We start from the raw sequence: 13,216 nt of genomic DNA, 5'->3' as shown, positions 1-13,216 counted from the left end.
CTCTCTCACCCTAAACCTATGCCCTCTAGTTCTGGACTCCCTGACCCCAGAGAAAAGACTTAGTCTATTTATCCTATCCATGCCCCTCATAATTTTGTAAACCTCTATAAGGTCACCCCTCAGGCTCCGACGCTGCAGGGAAAACAGCCCCAGCCTGTTCAGCCTCTCCCTATAGCTCAAATCCTCCAACCCTGGCAACATCCTTGTAACTCTTTTCTGAACCCTTTTAAGTTTTACAACATCTTTCCGATAGGAAGGAGACCAGAATTGCACGCAATATTCCAACAGTGGCCTAACCAATGTCCTGTACAGCCGCAACATGACCTCTCAACTCCTGTACTCAATACTCTGACCAATAAAGGAAAGCATACCAAACATCGTCTTCACTATCCTATCTTCCTGCGACTCCACTTTCAAGGAGCTTTGAACCTGCACTCCAAGGTCTCTTTGTTCAGCAACACTCCCTAGGAGCTTACCATTAAGTGTATAAGTCCTGCTAAGATTTGTTTTCCCAAAATGCAGCACCTCGCATTTATCTGAATTAAACTCCATCTGCCACTTCTCAGCTCATCTGGTCCAGATCCTGTTGTAATCTGAGGTAACCCTATTCGCTGTCCACTACACCTCCAATTTTGGTGTCATCTGCAAACTTACTAACTGTACCTCTTATGCTCGCATCCAAATCATTTATGTAAATGACAAAAATTAGAGGACCCAGCACCGATCCTTGTGGCACTCCCCTGGTCACAGGCCTCCAGTCTGAAAAACAACCCTCCACCACCACCCTCTGTCTTGTACCTTTGAGCCAGTTCTGTATCCAAATGGCTAGTTCTCCCTGTATTCCATGAGATCTACCTTGTTAATCAGCCTCCCATGGGAAACCTTGTTGAACACCTCACTGAAGTCCATATAGATCACATCTACTGCTCTGCCCTCATCAATCCTCTTTGTTACTTCAAAAAACTTAATCAAGTTTGTGAGACATGATTTCCCATGCACAAAGCTATGTTGACTATCCCTAATCAGTCCTTGCCTTTCCAAAAAAATGTACATCCTGTCCCTCAGGATTCCCTCCAACAACTTGCCCACCACCCACATCAGGCTCACTGGTCTATAGTTCCCTGGCTTGTCTTTACCACCCTTCTTAACCAGTGGCACCATGTTTTCCAACCTCCAGTCTTCCGGCACCTCACCTGTGACTATCCATGATACAAATATCTCAACAAGAGGCCCAGCAATCACTTCTCTGGCTTCCCACAGAGTTCTAGGGTATATCTGATCAGGTCCTGGGATTTATCCACCTTTACCCTTTTCAGCACTTCTTTCTTTGTAATCTGGATATTTTGCAAGATGTCACCATCTATTTCCCTACAGTCTATACCTTCCATATCCTTTTCCACAGTAAATACTGATGCAAAATATTCATTTAGTATCTCCCCCATTTTCTGTGGCTCCACACAAAGGCTGCCTTGCTGATCTTTGAGGGGCCCTATTCTCTCCCTAGTTACCCTTTGTCCTTTGGTCAAAGAGATAATTCCATGCTTACCCTCTCTGACATCTCTCCTGTAAGAACCTGTGTTTGATTTTACCTTTTTTTGCTAAGGGAATGTTGAAAGTATTTGGAGCAGCATCATTAGGTTCCGATAGAGTCGATTCGGTTTTTAAATAGTCAAGTTATTGTGTATTCTGTTCTCTTTTTCATTCGGTAATCTTGCAAATAAATTCTGTTTTTTTTAAAATGAAGTGGTTGGGCCAGCTGCATCACTCCTGGAATATCCACTCCACACCGGCTTAAAACAGCTAGAAAGTTATGGTTTAGGCTACTTTCTTGAAATGTTTTGAGGGGTTCTAGCCTGGTTCAATACACCATGTTGCAATCTGAGTCAGTACTGTGTCTGGAGTTAGAAGGATGCCCAACAGAACAGGAAAAGGTCAATAATCAAGTCAATGTTGTGTGACTTGCAGATCTATGGCCTATTCCACTATTGTCCTGGTGGAAGTGTCAGCAATGTTGTATCTTCAGAACGATGGTTTCATAAAGGTGTCATCTGCCATGTTTGAAGGAATTGGCCTTGTTTTCTACCTGCATGGCTGGAGATCTTTGATAGAATGAAGGAACCTGTGCCTTCTCTACTGTCTAAGTTTCATGGCAGCTCCCAGGATATCTGGCTCAGAGCTGCAAGATTTGGCCTTGATAGTCACATATGATTGGACCTTGATGAAGTGGAAGGTTTTGCTACTGACAAACCATGGAACTTGGTGATAGTGTTCATTTCTGATTAATCTTTGGTGAATGTTAGAAGGAGAACCTCTTCAGTAACGACTCCTGATCACTTACATCAATTATAATAAAGCTTGTTGTTATGTCTTCACATGGCATGGCACAGAGGCCTCCCAAGGAGGTTAATGTTGTACTTTCATAAGTTACACTAAGCTATATTATCTTATTCAATTGTACGTTGGCACAACTAATGCATTCATACTACACTGGGGGAATATAATTCTGTAAGAAAGCCAATAAGATAGGCCTCTAGGGTTTTTAAGGCAGATTAAGTTTCAAGATCAAATAATCTACTCCTATCCCTAATTCTTCTGTTCACAACTGATGAACATTTGAAAGTTTGGTCCCTGCTGCTTTCTTATGGATGTGTTTCCAGTAATACCTTTAAACTGACAGCAATATTCAGTGGAAGGCAACTATGGTATTCAACATTAAAATCACCATCATCTTCAACAGTGAATCTCCAAGACATTTAACAGAAATGGTAAGCTATTTCAAATCAACAAAAATAGTAGTTGCTCATTTTGCAATGCAATCTAAATATTGGAATACATTTGATGTACTTTATTCTCATATTAATTATTATTTTCTTTTCCTTTTGTTATATTTAGCTCATCAACAAAATAGTATATCTGGTTAGTTTTGTGGGCAATGGTGGGAAATTTATCATTGGATATAAGGCCATGATTATGGACATGACATTCCTTTACCATATTGGATACATAGTGACAAGTGTGCTGGGTCTCTTCGTGCATGAGTTTTTCTACAGCATCCTGGTATGTTAGATCGCCATTTATCATAGCTTCAGCCAGAATGTTTTAAATTTTAATCAAAGCATTTCAGCTAATTCCTGTTTCATTTTGTATCGAGCTCTAGTTGTGTTACATTGCTTAAGTTAATTCTCAAAAAAAGATTGCTTGAAGTGAAAAGAGCACTGGAGATGTTGTGCCTTTTTCCAACTAAAGGCAGACACTATGTTGTTAGGTAATTGCATGTTAACTGTATTCTATGCTTCACTTGGAGCTAAACACAGAAACTGCTGGAGAAATTCTCTCTTCAGAGATATTACTGACCTAGTATTTATTTGCAGTATGTTTTTGATTGCACTTTTTCCCATTATCTTTTCTTTGTAATATTATTTTTTTATTTATTCTCACATGGGAAATAGGAATTACAGACAAGCCTAACAATTCTTGCTCATCCACATTTGCCCTTGAACTGATTGGCTCTGTTAACCATTTCAGAGAGCAGTTGAAGAGTCAATTATATTTCTGGGGTCTGGTCTCCGATGTAGGCCAGACCAGGCAAGGCTAGCAGATTTCCTTTCCTAAAGAACATTAATGAACCAAATGGGTTTTATGATAATCATCAACGTTTACTTTGTCACCATTAGACTAGCTTTTGTTATGGTTTCAGGATTTATTTAATTTAGATTTACGATCTACTACCGTGAGATTCAAACCCATACCTCCAGTGCATTAGTACTACGCTTGTTTACTAGTCCGTTGAAATTACCATTACATTACTGCTTTCCCTCTGGTCAAGAAATTATCATTTTCTTGAATCATAGGCACTGTCCCAATGTGGACTGCAGGCCAACTAGGAACTGGGTTATGGCTTCTCAGCTCATTTCAAGTAGAAGTTTTGCAGTCAACAGAAAGAAGGGACCCTACATGCTGTAAGACTAAGTTAGATTCAAACCCAAGCTCCAAAGAAGAAGGGACAATTCATTAATTCACTATACTGCCCAGTCTCTATTTAAGTTTGTTCCTCAACCTTAACTGAGCAAACTGTAGGCTAACATAGAAATTTAAGGAGTCAATATAAAACATTAGCCTGCTCTAAAGACATGCAACATGATTATTTTAATCTCAGAAGTTTTATGGCAGAAGGATGCTATTTGGCCATTGTGTCAGATGAATCTTTATGAGATGTGTCATAATGCTTTTCAAAATGAGCACCATGACTTAGCGCCCTTATCCTTGTAAACCCAAAATCCTTGCACAATGTATTCTATTTAAATAATCATTTTATGCCCTCTTGAATTCCTCAATTGAACCTGCCTCCACCACACTACCAGACAGTACATTCCTGACCTGAACCACACATTGTATGAAAATCTTTTCTCTCACCTCACATTTGCTGCTGCTTCAAATCACTTTAAGTCCATGCTGTCTGGTTCTTGATCTTCTCTTAAGTCTTCATCTCTCCAAAGACAGCAGTTCCAACCTCTCAAAGCTAACCTTACAACTGATGATTGCATTCTTGTGCGTGTGAAGGCACTCTTACAATTAGAACCATTCTTTTTAATCTCTTTCACACTTTCACTAATGTGTTCATATCCTCCTATGGTGTTTCACCCAGAACTGTATATAATCCTGCAACAAAGACCGAACAAGTGTAGAAGTTCAGCATCGTCTTGCTCTTGTACTCTATGCCCCTAGTAATAAAGCCCAGGATGTTGTATGCTTTATTAACTAGACTCTTCACCTGCCCTACCATCTACAGTGATGTGTACTTCTGTACCCCTTTTGAATTATACCACTTACTTTGCATTGTTTACTGTTTTGTTTTATGGTTCATGGGATTTGAGGGAAGATGTATTGGGTGAATATAAATTTAAATGACCTTTCTTGAAACAAAATCAATGTAAAATGTAGAAAATGTTTGTATTTCCTCGAATGAGAACCAAGTCCAAATCAATATTATCATAAAGACTTTCCGTTCAAAAGTTTTGTCTTGCTGTTCTATAAAGTTCAGGCCATGAAAATGAGACACAAAACTGATAAATATAAACTTACCATATATCTGACTGTTTTGTTTCAGCTGTTTGATTTGATCTATCGAGAAGAAACCTTGTTTAATGTGATAAAAAGTGTTACACGTAATGGTCGTTCCATTCTCCTGACAGCTGTGCTTGCCCTTATCCTCGTTTATCTTTTCTCAATCGTGGGCTTCCTTTTCTTGAAGGATGACTTCATTCTAGATGTTGAGAGGTTACCAAGCAGCAGCAAGACATCAGGTAAATATAGCTTAAGACTTCACTTCTGGACAGTGTGGTACTCAGTTGCAATTAAGGTGATGTTCAGGCATTGTCTTTGTCATTGGGCAGGGTTTCTTGATTTTGCACAAATTGTAGATTCACCCACTGGATGACTTTAATGGACATAAAAATGTAGACTGACAACACAGAAAAGGAATATTGTCCCACATGCCTGGCATCAACTGCTCAGCCATTCCATCATGTGCAAGTTGACCAGAGTGTCAGAGACTGGTGGCCATTCACATTTATTTGTTCATAGAACTAATAATGTAGCAAAGGAGATCTGGCCATAAAAGTATGTTGCCATACTAAAGTGTATTAAAGATGAACAAAAACAACTTCATCCATAATAAATTTCTTATCTTGAACTTGAGATCATGGAGCATTCTTGAGTGTGTGATGACATTCTCTCTCTCTGCATAGAGAAAATGAAATTACAGAATTAATTGCCAGATCACCCTCTGCATACCTCATAGGTGCTCATCCATAAATACTGACAAAGGCCTGAGGGATGGTACATGAAACATTGATATCTAAAGAGGGGAAATTAAATAATTTGAAAATTAGAACAAGAATAACCCAGTAAAATGGGAAGATATCGTTAAGAGCAAGAATTTTATATAAATCTTCAGTAAGGCAAAGGTTACAATTTTAAGTGATCTATTTCTTTTGTCATTAGGTTCGTTTGCAGTACCAGGAAGCGTTGTAAAGGATTTCATTAGTACATGTGCTGCTGATGATGTTCATTGTTCTGCAGGCATCCAAGACATTGAGTCACCAGGTCAGCATATTAACATTTAATCTGCAGAAACAAATGAGCAAAAATCTGCATATCACTCTACAAATTTAATCCATTATCCATTCCAGAAGATACAAGTTTTTTCTTTTCTTTTTCTCCAGTTTCCTCACATATTTTAGTTCTTTCATTGGATATGTATCCCACTAACTAGTCCGGTATTCGTTGCCCATTTCTAATTGCCCTTGAGAAGGCAGTAATTCTATCGAAGGTCAAAGGGTGATGGTTAGATTCTTTCTTGTTGGCAAGAAGGGGAGGTATGGTTCTGGTGGTACTGGCATTCCTCTGCCAACTCATCCAAGTATTTTCTGCTGCATGAGTCAACAAGAAGTGCTTCAAACATAACACATTGTAACTTTTATTCATTCATGGGATGAGGACAAGACTTGAGAGTGTGGTGCTGGAAAAGCACAGCTGGTCAGGCAGCATCCGAGGAGCAGGAAAATCAACACTTCAAGCATAAGCTCTTCACTAGGCATGCAGCCTGTGGGCCAAGAGGGCTGAGAGATAAATGGGAGGAGAGTGGGCCTGGGGGGAAAGTAACTGAGAATGCGATAAGTAGGTGGAGGTAATAGGTCGGCGAGGAGAGTGGAGCGGATAGGTGAGAAGGAAGATGGACAGGTAGGACAGGTCAAGGGATGGTGCAGAGTTGGAAGGTTGTCTCTGAGATAAGGTAGGTGGAGGAGAAATGAGGAAACTGGTGAAATTCACATTGATCCCATTTGGTTGGACAGTCCCAAGGCGGAAGATGAGGCGTTCTTCCTTCAGACATTGAGTGTTAAGGGTTTGGTGATGGAGGAGGCCAAGGACCTGCATGTCCTTGGAGGAGTGGAAGGGGGAGTTAATGTGTTCGGCCATGGGGCAGTGGGGTTGTTTTGTGCATGTGTCCTGTAAGGCCAACATTTATTGCCCATCCTGGAGGGCAGTTAAGAGTCAATCATATTATTGTTGGTCTGGAATCACATGTATTCCAGACCAAGTACCACCAGATGTATTCTCACCTGACTCTCATATGTCTGTATTTAGCAGCAGAAGTAATTAGTCATCAGCAATGGGAATCTGCATTTTTCCATTCTCATGCCCAATTGACAGAGTAAACAGCTGTTTTCAACAACATCTGTACAACTGGTTCCATAGAACACAGAACAGTACAGCACAGTACAGACCCTTCGAACCTCGATTTTGTGTCGACCTTTTATCCTACTCTAAGATCAAACTAACCTACATACCTATCCAAGAGTCGCTTAAATGTCCCTAATGTATCTGATTCTACTATCACTGCTGGGAGAGCATTCCATGAACCCACCACTCTCTGTATAAAGAACCTACCTCTGACATCACCCCCAAAACTTCCTCCAATCACCTTAAAATTATACCCCGTCATGATAGCCATTTCCTCCCTGGGAAAAGGTCGGTGGCTATCCTCTCTAACTATGCCTCTCATCATCATGTATGTCTCTATTAAGTCACCTCTCATCCTTCTTTGCTCCAATGAAAAAAGCCCTAGCTCCTTCAATCTTTCTTCATAAGTCACGTCCTCCAGTCCAGGCAACATCCTGATAAATCACCTTTGCACTCTCTCTAAAGCTTCCACATCCTTCCTGTAATGAGGTGACCAGAACTGAACACAGTGTTCCAAGTTTGGTCTAACCAGGTCTTTATAGAGCAGCAGCATAACCTCATGATTCATTCCCCCCTGCTAATGAAAACCAACATACCACATGCCTTCGTAACAACCCTATTAACTTGGGAGGCAACTTTGAGGGATCTATGGACGTGGACCCCAAGATCCCTCTGTTCCTCTACACTGCCAAGAATCCTGCCTTTAACCCTGTAATCTGCATTCAAATTCAGCCTTCGAAAATGAATCACTTCACATTTTTCCAGGTTGAACTCCATCTGCCAATTAGGTAAAAGTGAGGACTGCAGATACTGGAGATTAGAGTCGAGAGTGTGGTGCTGGAAAAGCACAGTAGGTCAGACAGCATCTGAGGAGTGTCTGAAATATCGATTCTCCTGCTGCTCGGATGCAGCCTGACCTGCTGTGCTTTTCCAGCATCACGCTCTCGACTCCATGTGCCAATTGTCAGCCCAGCTCTTGTGATAAATTTCAGGATAAGTGCCTGATCTTATGAATGCATTTTAATTTTTCAAAAGAGGGTTGTATTTAATAGCACAAGTATTTTACACTTAAAACCCTGTTTTCAAATAGTAAAAGTTTTGAAAAATTAAGACATAAACTGTTGCTTTTTATTTTATATTTTTATTCACTAGGGAAGTTTTGAGAATATAAAGTCCACATTGAAACACTTCGGAATAAAGTATGAATGATGGACTTCTAACCGTCTAACCAAGCAAATTCTTCTCTCATGCTCACCTTACGCTACTCTAGGATTCAAAAATCTTCCCTGTGCACAAAATCAAATGTGTTTATGATTTAAAAATGGAGAGAATAGTAAAAATGGAGGAATGGAGTTAATGGTCTTCCTCCTATGTGTTGATTTTGTAATCATGTGTGAATAATATAATGCAAGTTTACAAAGGTTAAACTTTATTAATTAATGTTTTATAATAGATCAGTGAGGCCACTATTGGATATGATAAAATAGTTATGCTTACGTTTGAAATATTTACAGGAAACAACCACGAGATAGATCTCAAGTGCAAAGCAAGATGAGTTGAAGAACTAAAAACTGATTGGAATGGTGCATACAAAGAAATTTTTTGTACAAGTGGATAAAGTTATTGCCTGTGCAAGACTCAGAACTGATTATCTTTCATAAATGCTTGTCCAAGAACAATTGGCATAGAGCTCACACTCTCATTTTTCAAAGAATATTGGAGGGAAGCTTTAATTTATTTCTGCTGCTCCTTCTGTCATTACAGATGAGGAGAATGACAAAGAGCGAGCCTGTGACACTCTATTGATGTGTATAGTAACAGTATTAAATCATGGCCTACGTAATGGAGGTGGTGTTGGAGATATACTCAGACAACCTTCAAAAGATGTAAGTAAATCTTGATAATGAGACATCTGGAAGCATTTGTCTCTCACCTCTACAGTTTCAAGTTTAAAACTGAGCAGTAAGCAACTATAATTACTCACTGTTTTTATGTATGTGTGTATGCTGTTTTATTGAATTTTGTCTTGAACACTCAAACTCACCAAAACGTGTCAGGAACATACCTCCAGTATATGCCATAATTTACAAAATTAAAGTAAGTTCAATTTTTAAAAAAAATTTGTAACTTCCCTGCCCAAATATTTATCAATCCTTTTATGAACCCCCATACTACTGTTCATTCTCATCATCAAGACTGAGATTTCAGCTTCTGGAATTTATTACTCTCATTTATAAACTAGTCACTTAAAACTATTAAAAGTGACAGGTGATTTAATATCTCATGTCCAGTTTCCCTGTGTAAATTTGACTGTCCCATTTTTGGCATCTCATCTGACAGCTCAGATAGGAATTGAACATAAAAGGATTCTCAAGTAAACCACCATCCTACCAATGTGCTGCACTATCACTCTGTATGATCTAACTTTCATCATTGTTAAATAGTAACCCGCATCTTTAAATTAATCTTGTGATGATGAATTACCCTGAAGCACGTACACATATATTAGGGAGTAGGAAAATCAGAAAGGCTCTCTTTGAATGTTTTCAAGATTTTATTTTTACGTATTATCTGACTACCAAAAGAAATTAGCGAAAAAATTTCAAGGAATCCCTACAATTCAGATAGAGGCCATTTGGTCATTGAGTCTGCATCAACCCTCCAGACAACATCTTACCCTGTGCACATAACCCCTCATTTACCCTGGTTACTCCACCAAGCCTGCATCCCCTAGACTTTGGGAGGAATCTGGAGCACCCGGTGGAAACCCACACAGACATGAGGAAAATGTGCAAATTCCACACAGTCATCTGAGGCTGGAATTGAACCCAGGTTCCTGACGCTGTGATGTAGTAATGCTAACCACTGTATCATTATGTTACCTGAACAGATTAGTTAACTTTTTTTGATGAACTATACCCAGCACAGAAGCAGACCATTCAGACTAACAAGTCCTTAACTAACTCACACATCTTCCCATCTATTTTTCTCAACCCATAAACATATTCTTCTACTTCTTTCTCTCTCGCCCCTGAATGCATTTTTGGAATTCACATTAACTACATGCTGTTGTAGTCAGTTCCACATTCAACAATTCTCTGGGTAGCAACATTTCTCCAGAATTCCTGATTGATTTATTGGCGACCACCTTTTAATTATGGTTCTGGTCATGCACATATGTTAAAATAACTTCTACCTGATATACCTCTTTCACAATCTTGAATACCTACCTCAGGATATTTCTTTTATGTCCTAATTAGGAGAAAGAAGTCTTCTAATTTTTCCCCATTCTTCAAGGCCTCTGTTAGTCTTTTTATAAGATGAACCCCAGAACTGATTGCAGTATTCTGAATGTAATCTAACCAATATAATTTTAACCTAACTTAAAACATAACACAAGACAGGGAGCTGGGAAATAAAATCACAACTGGAGATTGAGATGTAAGTCTGGATAAAATAATTTATTTCAAACAGCATGAACAAAATAAGGTAGAAGTTAATTAAGAACTACTTACATTATAAGGAAAGAACGTTAAACATACACAGAGGAATAAAATGGAGAACATTAGTTTGGAATGTGGAGGTCTCACAAAAGCTTGGTTGTTTCAGAGGGAAATTTTTCAGGTATTAAATAATAAGCATTGGAATTCAAAAGATCAGAGGAGCTTTCAAATAAAGAACTTCTCCCTAATATGATGCCTGGAAATTGTTATGTATACATTTCAAGTTAGTTCAAATAATTTTGTAGAAGCATAAGAATATTGAACTTGGAGATTAAATGTAATTCTGCAATGATTGATGTATTCTAGGAAGCTCTCTTCCCCGCTCGTGTTGTCTTTGATCTGCTGTTTTTCTTCATTGTCATCATTATTGTATTGAACCTGATTTTCGGTGTAATCATTGACACCTTTGCTGATTTGAGAAGTGAGAAACAAAAAAAAGAAGAAATCCTGAAATCGACCTGCTTTATCTGTGGTAAGTGCTGACATCCAATAGGGAAAGTGAGGACTGCAGATGCTGGAGATTAGAGTCAAGAGTGTGGTGCTGGAAAAGCACAACAGCTCAGGCAGCATCTGAGGAGCAGGAAAATCAACATTTCGGGCAAAAGCCACTCATCAGGAATGAAGGGCTTTTGCCCGAAATGTCGGTCTTCCTGCTCCTCAGATGCTGCCTGACCTGCTGTGCTTTTCCAGCACCACATTCTCGACACTGACATCCAATACTTGTTCACCAGATGAATAAAAGAGTTTGTAAAATGCCTGCTGCAATAATTACATTTTCTGATTGGAAAATAAAACATTAACTTGGTTCAGTACTATTTTTATATGTTAGAAGAAACTGGTAGTGTTACCTCCACTTTAACTAATCATCCCATGGCCTCCGAAGATGCCATGTGGAGAAATGAAGTGCCTCTTGCATCACATCTTAGTGGGTAGCTCATGTGATATGTTTCATGGCCTAAAGACCCATGTACATAAATCACACTTCAGTTCATCCCTCATTCTCTACTTATTTCATAACTAGAGAGCATATGTTTAAGGTGAGAGGACAATTTTTTAACAAGAAAAGGAGGGGCAACTTTTTTTTAGAGTGTTGTTCATGTGTGGAATGAACTGCTACAGGAAGTAGTGAAGCAGGTATAGTTACAACATTTAAAAGACATTTGGATAAGTACATAAATAGAAAAGACGAAGAGGGATATGGGCCAAATGCAGACAAGTGGGATTAGTTTATTTTGGGAACATTGTTGCTGTGGACTATTTGGACTGAAGGTTCTGTTTCCATGCTGTATAAGTCTATGGCTCTGTTGTTGTGCTTCAGCAGTGAAGAGAATGAATGTTGAAGGTAGTGAATGAGATGCCGATCAAATAGGCTGCTTTGTCCTAGATGGTGCCAAATTTTCTGATTGTTTTTGGAACTGTCCCTATTTTTGCAAGTGGAGAGTATACCATCACACTCCTGACTTGTGCTTTATAGATGGTGGACAGACCATGGAGAAGCTGGAGGTGAGTTACTCTCCACAGAATTTCTGACTTTGACAGCTGTGTACCACAGTATTTATGCGGTTGGTCCAGATCAGTTTCTGGTCAGTAGTAGTTCCCAGAATGTTGATTTATGGGGGATTCAGCAATGGTAATGCTATTGAATGTCAAGGGCACATATTTCGAGTCTCTCTTGTTTGAAATGATCATTGCCTGGCACTCGTGTAGCACAAATATTACTTGTCATTTATCAACTCAAGCCTAGTTATTGTCCAGATCGTACTGCATGTTGACACAAGCTATTCAATATCTGAGGAGGTGCAAATTATGCTGGACATTGTACAAACATCAGGAAATGTACCCACCACTGACTATATGATGGAGAGAAGGTCATTTGATGATGCAGTTGAAGATGATTGGGCTCAGACACTACTTTAGAGAATTTCTGAAGTGATGTCCTGGGACTGCGTAGGTTGACCACCATCTTGTACCAAGTTTGACCCCAACCAGTGGAGACTTTCTCCCTAAATCACATCGACTTCCATTTTGCTACAACTCCTTGACGCCACACCTGAGCAAATGCTGGCCTGAAATTAAGGACAGTCACTTGTTTATGAGCAAGTGGTGTTTGTTAGCACTATCAAACAATCCTGCCCGTAACTTGGCTAATGAACTAGAGTAGATTGATAGGGTGGTAAGTAGCCTTTTTGGATTTGTCCTACTTTTTGTGGACGCGGCATATCTGGACAACCTTTTCACATTCCAGATAGATGCCAGTGTTTTGTAACTGTGCTGGGACTGCTTGGGTATATATGTGTCTAGTTAGTATCACAGATTGACATAATATTGTCAGAACCCATAGCCAATATCTTCGGTTATTTCTTGAAATGAATGGAATTGGTTTAAGACTGGCAGCTAGGGATCAGAGGAGGAGGCTGAGATAAATCATGCACTTGGCATTTCTGGCTGAAGATGGCCTTATCTTTTGCTCG

At 39.4% G+C, this 13,216-nt stretch overlaps 1 protein-coding gene across 3 annotated transcripts in view; it reads left to right on the top strand.

Moving 5' to 3' along the window:
- Positions 1-13,216, top strand: part of itpr3 (inositol 1,4,5-trisphosphate receptor, type 3) — a 269,802-nt gene that overhangs the window by 246,732 nt on the left and 9,854 nt on the right. For all 3 annotated transcript variants that reach the window (XM_072563528.1, XM_072563529.1, XM_072563527.1), the window contains exons 51-55: positions 2,893-3,057; positions 5,108-5,303; positions 6,004-6,105; positions 9,007-9,128; positions 11,052-11,217. In XM_072563528.1, coding sequence (XP_072419629.1) covers positions 2,893-3,057; positions 5,108-5,303; positions 6,004-6,105; positions 9,007-9,128; positions 11,052-11,217 — 751 coding nt within the window. The remainder of the gene's footprint in view (positions 1-2,892; positions 3,058-5,107; positions 5,304-6,003; positions 6,106-9,006; positions 9,129-11,051; positions 11,218-13,216) is intronic.

This window comes from Chiloscyllium punctatum, chromosome 45, assembly GCF_047496795.1.
Source record: "Chiloscyllium punctatum isolate Juve2018m chromosome 45, sChiPun1.3, whole genome shotgun sequence".
Lineage (NCBI taxonomy): Eukaryota > Metazoa > Chordata > Chondrichthyes > Orectolobiformes > Hemiscylliidae > Chiloscyllium > Chiloscyllium punctatum.
The sequence above is the reverse complement of the archived record's forward strand: the minus strand, read 5'-3'. Positions and strand labels throughout refer to the sequence as shown.